The sequence below is a fragment of the Aureococcus anophagefferens genome (assembly GCF_000186865.1).
Source record: "Aureococcus anophagefferens unplaced genomic scaffold AURANscaffold_24, whole genome shotgun sequence".
Classification (NCBI taxonomy): Eukaryota; class Pelagophyceae; order Pelagomonadales; family Pelagomonadaceae; genus Aureococcus; species Aureococcus anophagefferens.
In genome coordinates, this window is record NW_008705584.1 from 177628 (window position 1) to 190349 (window position 12722).

Sequence of the window (12722 nt, forward strand, 5' to 3'; positions counted from 1 at the left end):
AGCTCCTGCCGTTCGCGCGGTAGATGCGGACGGTGAAGCGGCGCGTGTCCGCGCCCGTGCGGTCGAAGAGGCGCACCAGGACGACGGGGTCCCCGGGGCGGTACTCCTCGTTGTCGTGCGTCCGCGTCGCGCGGTCGTCCGCGACGACGTAGCCCTTCCCGCCGCTCCCGCGCTGCTCCATGACGCGCGCGAGCAAAAAGGCGTGCGTGCTGCCGCCGCCCTCGCGCTGCGGGCGCCAGTAGTCGCCCGTCTCCAGCGCCACGAAGTCGCCGACGTTCAGCGACTCCGCGAGCGTCCACCGACGGCCCCCAACTAAGGGCTGCCCCGCGGCGGCAACGACGACGGGCTGCCCGTAGAACCGGCCACGTTCGCGGCGCACCTTCGGCTGTGCGCGAAGAAGTAGAGAGTGCGCGCCATGGTCCAAAACCCATGATCAGCAGACCATGCAAACGACGCTATCGACACCGATGTCGATTTCGAGCGGCTGTATCTGGGCTGAAATGCGCCAATTGCGCATTTCAGGCGAGGCGCTGATTGGCTACGCAATGGTTCCAGCGCTTCGCTCCGCTGGAGGCGGCCAGGACCGTCCCCCGCGGGCGCGCCCCCGCGCCACCCACGTCCCAGGGGGGCCTGGGACACGTCCGGCCAGGCGCCGGGGCCGAAGACGTCAACCCTGAATTAACCGGAGTTTGCAGGGGGAGTCGACCGCGACCCTAGCCGACTTCGGCGGAGGACTCCCGGGACGTCTCCTTGGGGATTCCGCGCTTAAAACCCGAGGCGGTGGCGTCGAACGGCGACGCGCGGGAGGCGTCAAAATGAGCAAAATTTATTACCACAGCGGCCAACTTGAACCTCTTTTGCTCAGGCCCCGCGGGGCTCGGAGAGCTCGGTCGTCGCAGGCCCAGCCAGGCCATAATCAGCGGGATACTCTATGTCGCTTTGCACGTGGGTTAACGCCCCGCCGAGGCGCCGCGGCGTAGACGCGCCCCGCCCTTGGGCCCAACAAATAATGAGCAACCAACATCCTAACTAGGATTACATGCTCTTGCGATGCTCTCCCCCTTCCGTGTCTTCGTACATTATAATAACCTCGCTGACAATTTGTCTGTGCGGTACCGTGTCTGAGTCTAGAAAGAGCGGAAGAAGGCCGCTGCAAATTCTGCCAATTGATACGTAACCTGCCCCTATGGTGAGAATCCCTCTGTTCATTACGGTGCAGATTTTCTTTGGTTTGAAGAAAATCCATTGGTCTATCATTCCGTTTCATTGCCCAATTCTCAACCAAGTACCGTGGAGAAATAAAGCACGAGGCCCGGGAAATGAGGGGGCTCTCCTTCTTTTGCTTCTTATCCCAAAGTACCGAGATCCCCCCTCCCTGGCGTTATCGCCAGTAAGCCAGTCCACGTAACACCCGCAGCTGCCCCTGCGAGATGCTCTCACATTCCTCTAACGAAGGAAAAGACTCCCCTAGGTGTGGCCCGGTTGGCCCCTGATCTAGGATGGGTTCTTTTCCTATTCTCCCGACCTCCCCCCCCCTCCTCGCTTTTTAATCCACGTTAAACCGTGTGGAGTAAGCCTTTTAATCCACGTTAAGCCGTGTGGAGTAACCCTCTCCTGTTTGGAATAAGGGCTGCATAGCAGCCCCGTCCCGCTCTCCTGCTTCAGTCCAAGCCAGGCACACTGTCATTTCCCCCTCCAGCCGGGGCTGGGATTGCCACCCGCAAAATTCGACACATGGGAACGATGCCAAACGCACAGCAAACTCCGTGCGTGCCCTAGGTACAGAATATGTGTGGTTTGCAGCTATTCGCCCGTTCCGGCAAGTGCATCCACATCCCAAGGCCGCATACTGCATGCGCTCAAAGGCGGAATCATCGACAAGGAGTAGGTGTAAGACTATGGCAAAGTGAGACAAAAAATATTTCGCTTAGGCTGCCAAGCTTGCCAAGAAAGACATACATTTACCATTCCAAGTTGTTCGTGCAGTGTTTCCGGAGCCGGGTCCGTTACCAAACTCAGCAGGGGCTCTCAGGCTTGCCGGAAAGCCCCCTGGCCGGCGTATCAAAGGGTATACTCGCGCACAGCCTCGTAGTCGAATTCAGCACGTGTGATTGTGCTCCTACTCGGTTGCGATGAGCAGACCTGCATATACCCACGGAGTATAATTTGAATCAAAATCTATACAAAACCTGCGAATTCTGAGTTATCACCTTCAAAAGGAGATATCTCATTCTGGAAGAAGCCCGCAAAATCAGGCTTAGCTTCCAGGACCTTATTCGGTGGGACGGGTGGTGGCTTCATGGTCTCTGCACGAAACTGATCCCATCGAAAGTTGTCAAAGTACTGGTGCTCAGTGATCTCGCCGAGGTTCCCCGAACCCGCGAGGCGAGTTTCCTTGTTGCAGATGAGCCCCCGAAGGAAGCTGGCAGCAGACTCATCCGTCTGACTGAGATCGTCCTTCATATTTGAGGGCAGCTTTCCACTGGCGGCATCGCAGATCCTTGTGAATGTTGTCTTTAGGTCGTTGGTCACGAATGGTGAGGCTGCAAACAGCATCTCATATAGCACACAACCAAAAGCCCACCAGTCCACACGTTGATCATAGCCCCGCGAGAAGATGAATTCGGGGGCAAGGAACTCAGGCGTGCCACACATGGTAAATGCCAACGTGCAAACACTGCGCGTGCCATCGCCGAGGTCAACACTGTAAGGTAGCTCCTTGGATAGACCAAAATCACCAAGCTTGACACGACCGTTAGCAAAAACCAGACAATTCTCAGGTTTGACATCGCGGTGGACAAATTTGGCCTGGTGACAATGAGCAATACCCAAGCAGAGACACGCCGTGTAGTACCGTGCATTGATGTATGGGATGATGTTGAGATTGATCATGTGTTCCATTAAGTCGCCACATTCGGCAACTTCCGTCAGAATGTAAATGAAATTCTCGTCCATATATGTCGCATGAAGGCGCAGACAGAAAGGTGACTGGGCGACACGTTCTAGAAGATGTTTCTCCGTCACAACCTTGCGAGCAAGTGCATTTTTCACAACCGACGACTTATCCATAGTCTTCATCGCGAAGAAGGACCTAAGCGATGACACTAGGCTAATTTACCTCGCTCTCCCAGCCACAAGGGCACAACCGACAAACATAAGGTTGGACTCAGATTCAAACCCGGTTGATGCATCTTTAGTGAGGGTCACAGTTGAAAATCCTCCTTCCCCCAGGCGACATATTGCTTCAAGAGTGTCAAGTCGAATTGTGCACTGGACTTTTTCGATTGGCAAAATACGTTGGTAAGGTTCCACCTTTCTCGTGTTTATGTCGGCCAAGGATGCGCGGTGTCGGATGTCCATTGCCATGAATTCTTCCCACGCTGTTTTATCGAGCGTCCAGAGCACGGGCTCACCTGCATCCTTTGGCCCGGCGACGACCCGAGCCTCGGCTGTGCGCTCGGTGCCATAAATGACAGAGAGCTCGCCAAAGAGCACAGGTGCCTTGAGTGTCCGCTTGTGATCACCATTAATGAAGAATGCGACCGCGCCTAGGAAGGGAAGAGGTCCTAGTGCAAGTCAATTAGCGCACAGTGGAAAAAATACACTTGCAGCTAGCGTTAGCTCCCACTCGAGCATCTTACCAGCAGTCATAATGTAGAGCTTACTTATATCCGGGCTTCCCTGGTTTATGATAATATGACCAACTGCGACATCTACGTGCCGTGTGAGACGTTGCATTGCGTAGTCCTTCGCAGCGTCCGTAAGAGCAGGGAGCTTAAATTGGCGTGTTATCATGTTAAAGAGCTCTGCCGCTGCCAGTGTTCGATGTGGATCCACAAGTTGTGCTGCCGTGAGATCTACGTCAGACTGAGTCTCTCCCTTGGCAAGACGCATCCGTCCCTTCACGGCCTCCATCAGTCCAGTGGAATAGACGTTATCATGGTGCACATGTCCCGCCTTCAAGTGGTCGGTGACAACCTTTCTCGCATTACCCGTGCTAAATCTTCTGCCTCTCTCCCGTTCGCCTCTCTGCGGGGATGGGAGACGCCGGCCGTGGGCTGGACTTTCCCTTGATACCCGCCGCAGCGACTCTTTGATTGATTCCATTTCCTCCTTGGATCCCCATCGCTCTTGCTCAAAATGCCTTGGAGGCATTGTCCACCGTCTTGCGTCCACTGGAGACCCGGGCGACCCGCTATCCGACGCTCCCCGACCGAAGTCTTGTAACGAGGTCTCACTTTGCAGTGGACTGCCATGCTTCAATTGCGGCGGCCGCTCTCCACCAAGGTTTCTACTCGAGGCGCTAATGTCGACACTGCCAGTTGCCACCGGTCCTTCATTTTTGTCTNTTGCCGCGCCGGCCTTCTGCCCTGACGCGCCCCATCACAGTATGGCTTTCAGGTATGATCGCTCGATGGATCGACAACAGTACCATTGACGCGGCGCCGCGGCTCGGGAGTGGATATTAAGGAATGATACAAGATAGAAGGATAATAATAATAGTTGGATTAGGAGCTGGGCGTGCCTTCAACATGGGCTCCACCCAGCTCGGGGACTTGCCTAGTCTAGGACCCCCCAGGAAAAGAATAAGGCAGGCTGGATAGGAGCAGATCTTCCTGGGTGCGCTCCAGGCGCACAATAATAGAAGAGGATGTCCTAGTAACCAGGCCCGGGGACGCCTCGGAGCTTTGACTTGTTGATACCGACCTTTTCAGCTGTTTTGAGTTTCGATTTATCGTTTACAAAGAAAGCCGGCTCTCCAAAAGGTAGTATCCTCAGGTCTCTTATCTCCTTGTTGTGTGCTCTTAGGGAGAAATACCCCAAACTAGGGTAATAAGGAACGTTGATATCAACGTTACGGGGGAGTGCAGTGTCATCTCCATAGTGTGACGTCGCGATAATGAGGGGGCAGGGTAATGTAAATTATGAGGATGATGGTAGATCACGAAAGTGCACATACAGAAGCGCATTCAGCAAATGAGATAAATGACTGGCTTACTTTCGGCTCGAATTCTCAGTATACTGAAGAAGTTCCGGATTTTCAGTTGGGGGGCTCGCCGATGTAAGTGGCGATGACCCCTATAAAAAATGAACTTCCTGGGGGATCATCCGAGTCGCTTCACGTTATACTTGCGCAATCATGATATACTCTCTGGCACATCGCTAGTGGTTGTTTAGTGAGACTCTTAGCTGCGGCGAATTCCACCGGCTTTAGTTGGCTCTTTCTAGCGCCCTTGTAAAGAATCCAAGTCCCCTCTGTGTGTTACTTACACCTTATGAGTTGGTCGATTATCCCGCCGCACCGCTGTTGCGGCTGCTCATGCTGAGCGTCCTAACAGAAACAACCGCAATTGGGGTTTATGTTTACATCACCCCACACCACGGCACAGGCCATGGCACTTTTCGTTGTGCTACACTTCGGACTTCGGAAGATGCAGCATTGCAGCCGAAAATGGCACAAGGCGCTGGAACATGCTCGCCTCGTCGATACCTGCCCAGCGCAGCACTATGCTTCGGTCCTCGCACTTTTTTTTTTAAGCTTCCTTTTGTCTTGTGCTATCAAAATTTGGGAAGATGCCTTTTTGACTTTGTCACGGGTCAACTCATCGTCTAGCTCCCCGTTCAGAAGGTCATCATTATCTTTGAGTGCGCCATCGTCCTCCCAATCTTCGTCGAGTAATGGAAGGTCAATCCTTTGGTTGTAAGGGCGAGTGCGGAGCAGTTCCATTTCATCCACATCGTTGCTTTCATCTTCAGCCAGGCCTTCCACAGTTCGATTAACCATGGTGTCATCATCAACGGCGACACGTATCCTTGCAAGCAGCTCAACCATCATTTTCTCATTCTCAGACATGACGCGAACTGTCGTCTCGTCCGTCAGCTGGAGCTGCTTGCCGCCAACTTCCTCACGAACACCTTCTAGCTTATCTTGGAGGTGCTTCACACCTGCCTTCACAGCGATAAGCATTTTTGCTAGTCGCTCGTACTTCGTACGACATCGCTCGAGCCTCGCAACCGCGGCTGCAAGCTGCTCCTCGTGATCATCAACCATTTTGCGCCGGTGCCCCCCGCCTGGACCAGAGTACTTTACTTCTTCAACATGAACTTTAATCCTCGACTTTTGTTCATTTAGGGCCTCAATCTTTTGTTGGTTCTCCTTAGTCAGGCTCATGAGGTTTTCTGTAGTACTCTCCTGGGAAACTATCTTCTGAATCACCTCATTTACGTCAGACACCCCTACAAATCCCAGCTCAAGATACAACCAAAATAAGTAAGCACATGTACCTGTCGCCTCCTTTATCTTACGGAATGCGGCTTCGAAAATATCTATTTTGGTTCGTTGCTCCATGCGTTCCTTTGAAAGGGTTGATTGCATCGAGGCGTTAGTCAAGGCAACCTTGAGCTCTTGTTCGCCGCCTGGACCAAGTTCCCCTGCTTCCTGGGCAGCAATCTCTTGGCGCATCTTTTCACGTTTTTGAATACGCTCTAAGGTTTGCTTTCGGAGCTGAACCATTTGATGTCGCTCGCGAAGCTCTAAGTCTCGCCGGCGCCGTTCTTCCTCATAGCCCCCTCGAACATGTTCTAGTTCCGACTGTGCAACCTCTCGAGCGTGGTTTGCATCGCCCGAGAGCAGCAAGAGTTCTTCGTAGTCTCGCTGCTTGGCCGCGAATGTGCGCTCGAGCGCTGCCAACTGGTGATCAAAGCCAATTCGCTCTTCACGAAGCCGTTTCACTATCTGTTCATATGTTTTTTTGATGGACTGCGTAAAAAATCGTCACGCTAGATGCAGCAAAGATCGTGTGTATTTACCTGGGCTTCGTTGAACTTAATCAGAGCCTTGTCCAATCGGTTTTCAAGCATGCGAATATTACGGGTGACCGGAGAGTCTTCTAAATTGGGTTTTTTAGACTGAAGCTCCAAATCTCTGACACCGTCTTTCAAATTTTCGAGCAGCTGATTCTTTATCATTGCTTGCTCCCGCAACGTATCAAATTGTTTCCGGGCCTTCAACAAATCCACCTCAAGGTTTCCGCTTGTCGGGCCCTCCGAGCCTGCGCCACGCTGCATTATTGAGAGCTTGATCCTCACCTCTTTGTTTTCTTCCCGTAAACCTATTGATCAATGAGCTTACGAGTATCGGTTACATGGCACCAACGTTTGATTTCCTCCTTGTTTGCAGACTTGTTTGCCTCTAAAATATCCACGTTTGCGCGCCTGTCACCTGGGTCGAAATGCGCTGTTGCATTTAGTCTTTGAGTGAGTTTCGCCAACCTTGAAGTAGTCGCATGCGCTCCCGAAGATCATCGACCTGTTCCGCCACATTTCCACCAACGTCTTTTTGCGCTCTCACTGCCGCGACCATGGGCGTTGAGCTCCCGAGTCGAGATGAGCGCAGGTGGATACAATAGTAATTTATCAGCCAAGAAACTCAGCATCTCGTGCATGGTGCACGCTATCTCAGAGGAACATTGGTACTTGCTAATATGTTATTATGGAGGGATGATGCAAGGTATAGGAGCGTAGTTGGATTGGGAGCTGGGTGCGCCTTCAACGCGGGCTCTAACACCTAGCGACAATTGGAGAGTAGACAGAGGGACTTACGGCGGGGCAGCTATGGCAGGGCCAGAAAGTACCAAGGGGGGGAGGAAGGTCTAAAGGCGGCCCTGTACGAGCGAGCCGCTGAATAGGCAAGACCCCCCCCGCCTCCAAAAATCTCTCTATTTCTGTAAAGAGGGCGCTGGCCTCTTTCTATATCTTGTATCATTCCTTACCCACCTTCGCGCAGTTTGCTCCCAAACGTGTGTAACGCTAGGTCCGATGCACAAGCTCACGAACATGGAGGTGCGTGCGCTTTGATGCTGGCGGGCTCACACCTGATCCTCAGGCTCAGCGTGTCATCGCGGTCCTGGAAGACGCCGTTGAACGACTCGATTTCATTTCGCTCATCCCTACTACGCCAGATCCGGAATTACTCGATCGGATCACAGGAATTGGTGACGTACCGCTAAAAAACGCGACCCAACAGCAATGGCAAGTCGAAGAGAGCCAACTGGTCATGGCAGTTGGTCACAGCCCAAATTCAGCAAAGACTAGCCGTGAAGATATTTCGGAGCAGCTGAACCATGTGACCCGAGCCCTTTGTCGGCACCTCAAAAGAAACAAAGACGCCCGCTCTATTTTTAAAAGGAACGCGTCTGCTGCTCGAAGTCCACATCTGGTGAACTGTCAACAGTGAGAATGGTCTTGAATTCACTTTCGAGAAAATTCGAGCATGGGACAGGTACCTCTCTGATTTGACAGCTGTTATGTTTCGACGACTCTCTACCACAGTATGCGCATATTTAGCTCCTCGCATTGGGAGCGGAAGCGTCTGCGTACATGCTTATGCGGGAGCTTGATCAATATCAGGTCGAAGAGGAGACCACAAACGCTCACATGCTGTCTACAAGCAGTGTTGTCATCCAGTTGCGAAGAAATTTATGTGCCCAGGCAAGATCTCACGGAAAAAGAACGAACCGCGGCAGAGGAAGCATCTGTGATATTGTTCTTTAAACACAGCGGCTGAGACCTGTTCACCCAGGCACTACAGCAAACACTAGAGACACAGCGAGCTGAACGTGACCGAGAAGTTCCCACTGAGCATGAGATTGATATATTTTGAACGTGCAGAATCTATGAGCACAGGTATCAGCGCACGATCAAACTCTAACCAAGCTTCGTGCGGAGCTGCAGGACATTACCCAGACCAACCAAACTAAAATGGATGGTGTCCGCGCACAAATGGACGATCAGATCACCAAGTCCTCACGAAACTAGCGCAATTTACCTGACGTTCAACATTGTCTCATGTGACTTAGGTCCGAGGACGACCATGCGATTGCGTCGGAGCAGCTTCTCGAGAAGCTCAATTCACTTGAAGCCAATATTGAGACAGATAGCCAGACAAATCGTGAGATTGAGGTGGGCAAACTCGTCCTGAATCCAGCAGGAAATGGAAAATAGGCAACCCTGAGGAAGAAAAAAGAGCGAATTGAAGCTGATCTTTCTGCCCAGGTAGTCTCGACATTTGCCTGTTTCGAAATGCTTTTTTCAAGGTTCTAAAGTACGACGAGAACATGGCTGAAATGCTTCGCCAGACAGAAGAGATTAAAGAAAAAATGATTGCCGAAAAGGAGAATCTGCGAGAGCTTGAAGAATATTTCGCCAAGATTGACGCCAATCAAAGACGCCAAAACGAAGAAGTCAGTATTCTCGCAGCCTTCCGTAGGCGTGTCTTGATGGCGGAAAACGCCCTTCACAAAGCAGCAACATGCGTTCAGAAAATAGTACCAACAGCGCACCACTGTTCATCCCTCATGGGATTATGATCCACCCAGGTCCGAGGCAAGCAGCTACGTGCGTTCATCAGGCAGCTTCTCAACAAGAAAAATAAGAAGGGCAAAGGTGGCAAAAAGAGTGGGAAAAAGAAGAAATGACGTGTTTCAACTTTTTCCAATCGACAAGACCCCTTTGTTGCTACTGTATTATTGCCCATGGCCCTGGCATCGACCTTCGCGGGAGGGGGGGGCTGGGGCTGTGCACGTTATGGCGGACGCGCAAGAGCCAATCTCGTACACGCAGCGCGGCACAATTGCGAAGGGCGATCTAGTGCTTGCGCCTGTTGAGCTGCTTCCAGCGGAATGGCGTTCTTGGCGCGGAATCTCCACGACGCTAGAGTACGTGCGCAGAGCTGCGACAGTGAGCCCCCCCAGCCGCTCTCCGAAGAGGGGGGGAGTGGGGGCAGTTAGGAATTCAGAAAGGTTTTGCGAGTATGAGGCCCTTAAAACTCAAATAGGCCGGGGACAGTCTAAGTGGGGGGTGTGGAGGAATTACTATAGCTTAGTGGCTCGCTGCCACCTTAGTTATTGGCTATTTCTTATTGGCCCTTCTTGGATATTGTATCTTAGTATCTTTCTCTCTTCTCTCTCTCTCCTTGTTGCTTTCCTGGTACGTCGGTGTGGTGGCGAAGCACGACAAGTACGCCAGGCTAGACTCCAAACGGCACCACTGGCAGAGCGACCCCGAGCAGTGTGAGAAACAAAATCCCCCCAACAATTACCACCGACTTATATCTTCAACTTAGAACATCAAAAAAGTACATTGTATGGCAACTTGAAGATATGCCACACGCTTGCCGACCCGAACCAGCGACCCGCGCTCCCAGACTGCCTTGGTTAATACGATTAACGCGAAAATTTGCTTCGTTATATTCGGCGCGGCCATCTCCCCCTCAAAGCAAGCGCGGAGGCGAAAGGATGAAGCGAGGCTGGGTGGCGTTCTGTCTGTCCTTCTCTTCCTTCTCTTCCGCGATTAGCTTTGCAAGATCATCGGCGGACTCAGTTTTACCGCCGTCAGTAGGCATCTCTCTCAAAGCAAGCGCGGAGGCGAAAGCGAAAAGAAAAGCGCGCGAAGCGAATAAAGAGAAGAGAAAAGGATGAAGCGAGGCTTCACAGGGGGCCGAGCGTCGGCCCACACCTAGAAAGTTAGGATAGGCTCTGACCACGGTCGACTCGGACCCCCCCCAGAAGTACGAAACAATTGCTAACGATACCGGGTGGTCCCGGGGGCGGTCACGACGCGTCCGCCCCAGTCCGGGGACGTCCGCGAGGGACGGCGTCGGCCAGGGGCTCGGATGGGACGGCGTCGGTGGTGTGGCGCGCGCGCGCGAAACGACGCCCGCGGGCGAAACGCGCGCGAAAAGCGGACTCAGTGCGCCGCCGCGGTCGTGATCGCGCGCTCGGCGGCCGAGGTGATCGTGTACGTCGCGCGTGGCGCGACGGCGGTGGTGCCGCCGACGACGGGCTGGTCCTCGCGGCCGTCGCCCGAGTCGAGCTTTCGGAGAACGCTCCTGCCGTTCGCGCGGTAGATGCGGACGGTGAAGCGGCGCGTGTCCGCGCCCGTGCGGTCGAAGAGGCGCACCAGGACGACGGGGTCCCCGGGGCGGTACTCCTCGTTGTCGTGCGTCCGCGTCGCGCGGTCGTCCGCGACGACGTAGCCCTTCCCGCCGCTCCCGCGCTGCTCCATGACGCGCGCGAGCAAAAAGGCGTGCGTGCTGCCGCCGCCCTCGCGCTGCGGGCGCCAGTAGTCGCCCGTCTCCAGCGCCACGAAGTCGCCGACGTTCAGCGACTCCGCGAGCGTCCACCGACGGCCCCCAACTAAGGGCTGCCCCGCGGCGGCAACGACGACGGGCTGCCCGTAGAACCGGCCACGTTCGCGGCGCACCTTCGGCTGTGCGCGAAGAAGTAGAGAGTGCGCGCCATGGTCCAAAACCCATGATCAGCAGACCATGCAAACGACGCTATCGACATTGATGTCGATTTCGAGCGGCTGTATCTGGGCTGAAATGCGCCAATTGCGCATTTCAGGCGAGGCGCTGATTGGCTACGCAATGGTTCCAGCGCTTCGCTCCGCTGGAGGCGGCCAGGACCGTCCCCCGCGGGCGCGCCCCCGCGCCACCCACGTCCCAGGGGGGCCTGGGACACGTCCGGCCAGGCGCCGGGGCCGAAGACGTCAACCCTGAATTAACCGGAGTTTGCAGGGGGAGTCGACCGCGACCCTAGCCGATAGTTGTGGCTGAGGAAGGTTAAAATGCAACAATCTTGGCGCAAGCCCGAGCCGAGATATAAGCTGAGGAATGTTAAAAATCGATGAAATGGCCATACAAACCACAACTTTGGAGGTCTCGTTCTCGGCCCCATGGCCACCGATTCCTTTGGTTCTTGTTGCATCTGAAAGAGCTCAATGTCGTCTTGCGCGCTGGGCCATTAACTCCGAATCTTGAACCGCCTTGAAAAGTTGCATTTCAACGTTCCTCAGCCACAGTTTACTAGCTTACTAGTACTATACATGTAGCTCCATTACTCATTCTAACCCTCGGACGCTAAATTGAATCGCGTTGAAGCACCTCCTGCGCAAGTATGGGCTGCGACCGGGGCCCCGGGGGCGGGTCTGGAAATCTTCGTAGTGCCGTCTAATCGCGCAGTGAGGCTCAGCGTCTGCGAAAACGTGCGCGCGTCGTGTTAGACGGTACTAAGAAGGCGACTTCACCTCGGTCGACGGTCGTTTCGTGTGGTTTATGTACGAATTCGCGCCCTTCCTGGTGGAATTAAGATGCTATTTACGCACATCCGTTGCCCTTGATTGTGGGTTCGAATTTCCACGCGCGCGTGACGACGACGGCGGCGGCGGCGGCGGCGGCGGCGGCGGCGGCGGCGACGACGACGACGACGACGACGACGACGACGACGACCGACCAACCCAGCCCTACTGAAGGGAATCGACTGGGGCGATGATATACGATCTCCGATGCTGCGAGAGGTCGACAGACATAAAAAAGGGGTCGAGGGGATCAAACGCGCCCCATCCCAGCCCCCGAAGGACCGTTTGAGTCACCATGCGATTGGCAGCACTTCGCGTCTGCGCATGTGCTTCAGGCTCACACTAGCGGAGCACGAAGCTGCTGTGATCGTTGCATAATTCCGCTTTATCGCGCGGCTGTGGGCTGATAACGACGCTCGAACCATAGCTTCGTCTTAAAAGGTTTTCGTTCCGTCCGAGGGTCAGAATGAGCAGGCGCGCAGTGACGAGATCGAGCGAGAGTGGACTTTTATACAAAAGTGAACTTTTGATTTATTTCGGCCGGCCTTTGATTAATTTCGCCGGGGCTCGAGCTGGGTGCGTCC

The 12722-nt window shown here is 54.1% G+C and overlaps 2 protein-coding genes across 2 annotated transcripts; one reads left to right on the top strand and one right to left on the bottom strand.

Moving 5' to 3' along the window:
- Positions 1-2061: 2061 nt before the first annotated feature.
- AURANDRAFT_72287 (hypothetical protein) lies at positions 2062-4825 on the bottom strand (the record flags this gene model as incomplete). The annotated part of the gene is made up of 6 exons (XM_009041886.1): positions 2062-2142; positions 2185-2189; positions 2211-3091; positions 3119-3548; positions 3606-4370; positions 4665-4825. The coding sequence occupies 5 exons, from the start codon at positions 4153-4155 to the stop codon at positions 2062-2064; spliced, it is 1947 nt and encodes a 648-aa protein (XP_009040134.1).
- Positions 4826-7818: 2993 nt separating this feature from the next.
- Positions 7819-9758, top strand: AURANDRAFT_72288 (hypothetical protein; the record flags this gene model as incomplete). The annotated part of the gene is made up of 10 exons (XM_009041816.1): positions 7819-7842; positions 7886-8232; positions 8282-8308; positions 8491-8536; positions 8582-8629; positions 8686-8801; positions 8859-8961; positions 9004-9054; positions 9105-9326; positions 9378-9758. The coding sequence occupies 10 exons, from the start codon at positions 7819-7821 to the stop codon at positions 9474-9476; spliced, it is 1083 nt and encodes a 360-aa protein (XP_009040064.1).
- Between the last annotated feature and the right edge of the window lie 2964 nt (positions 9759-12722).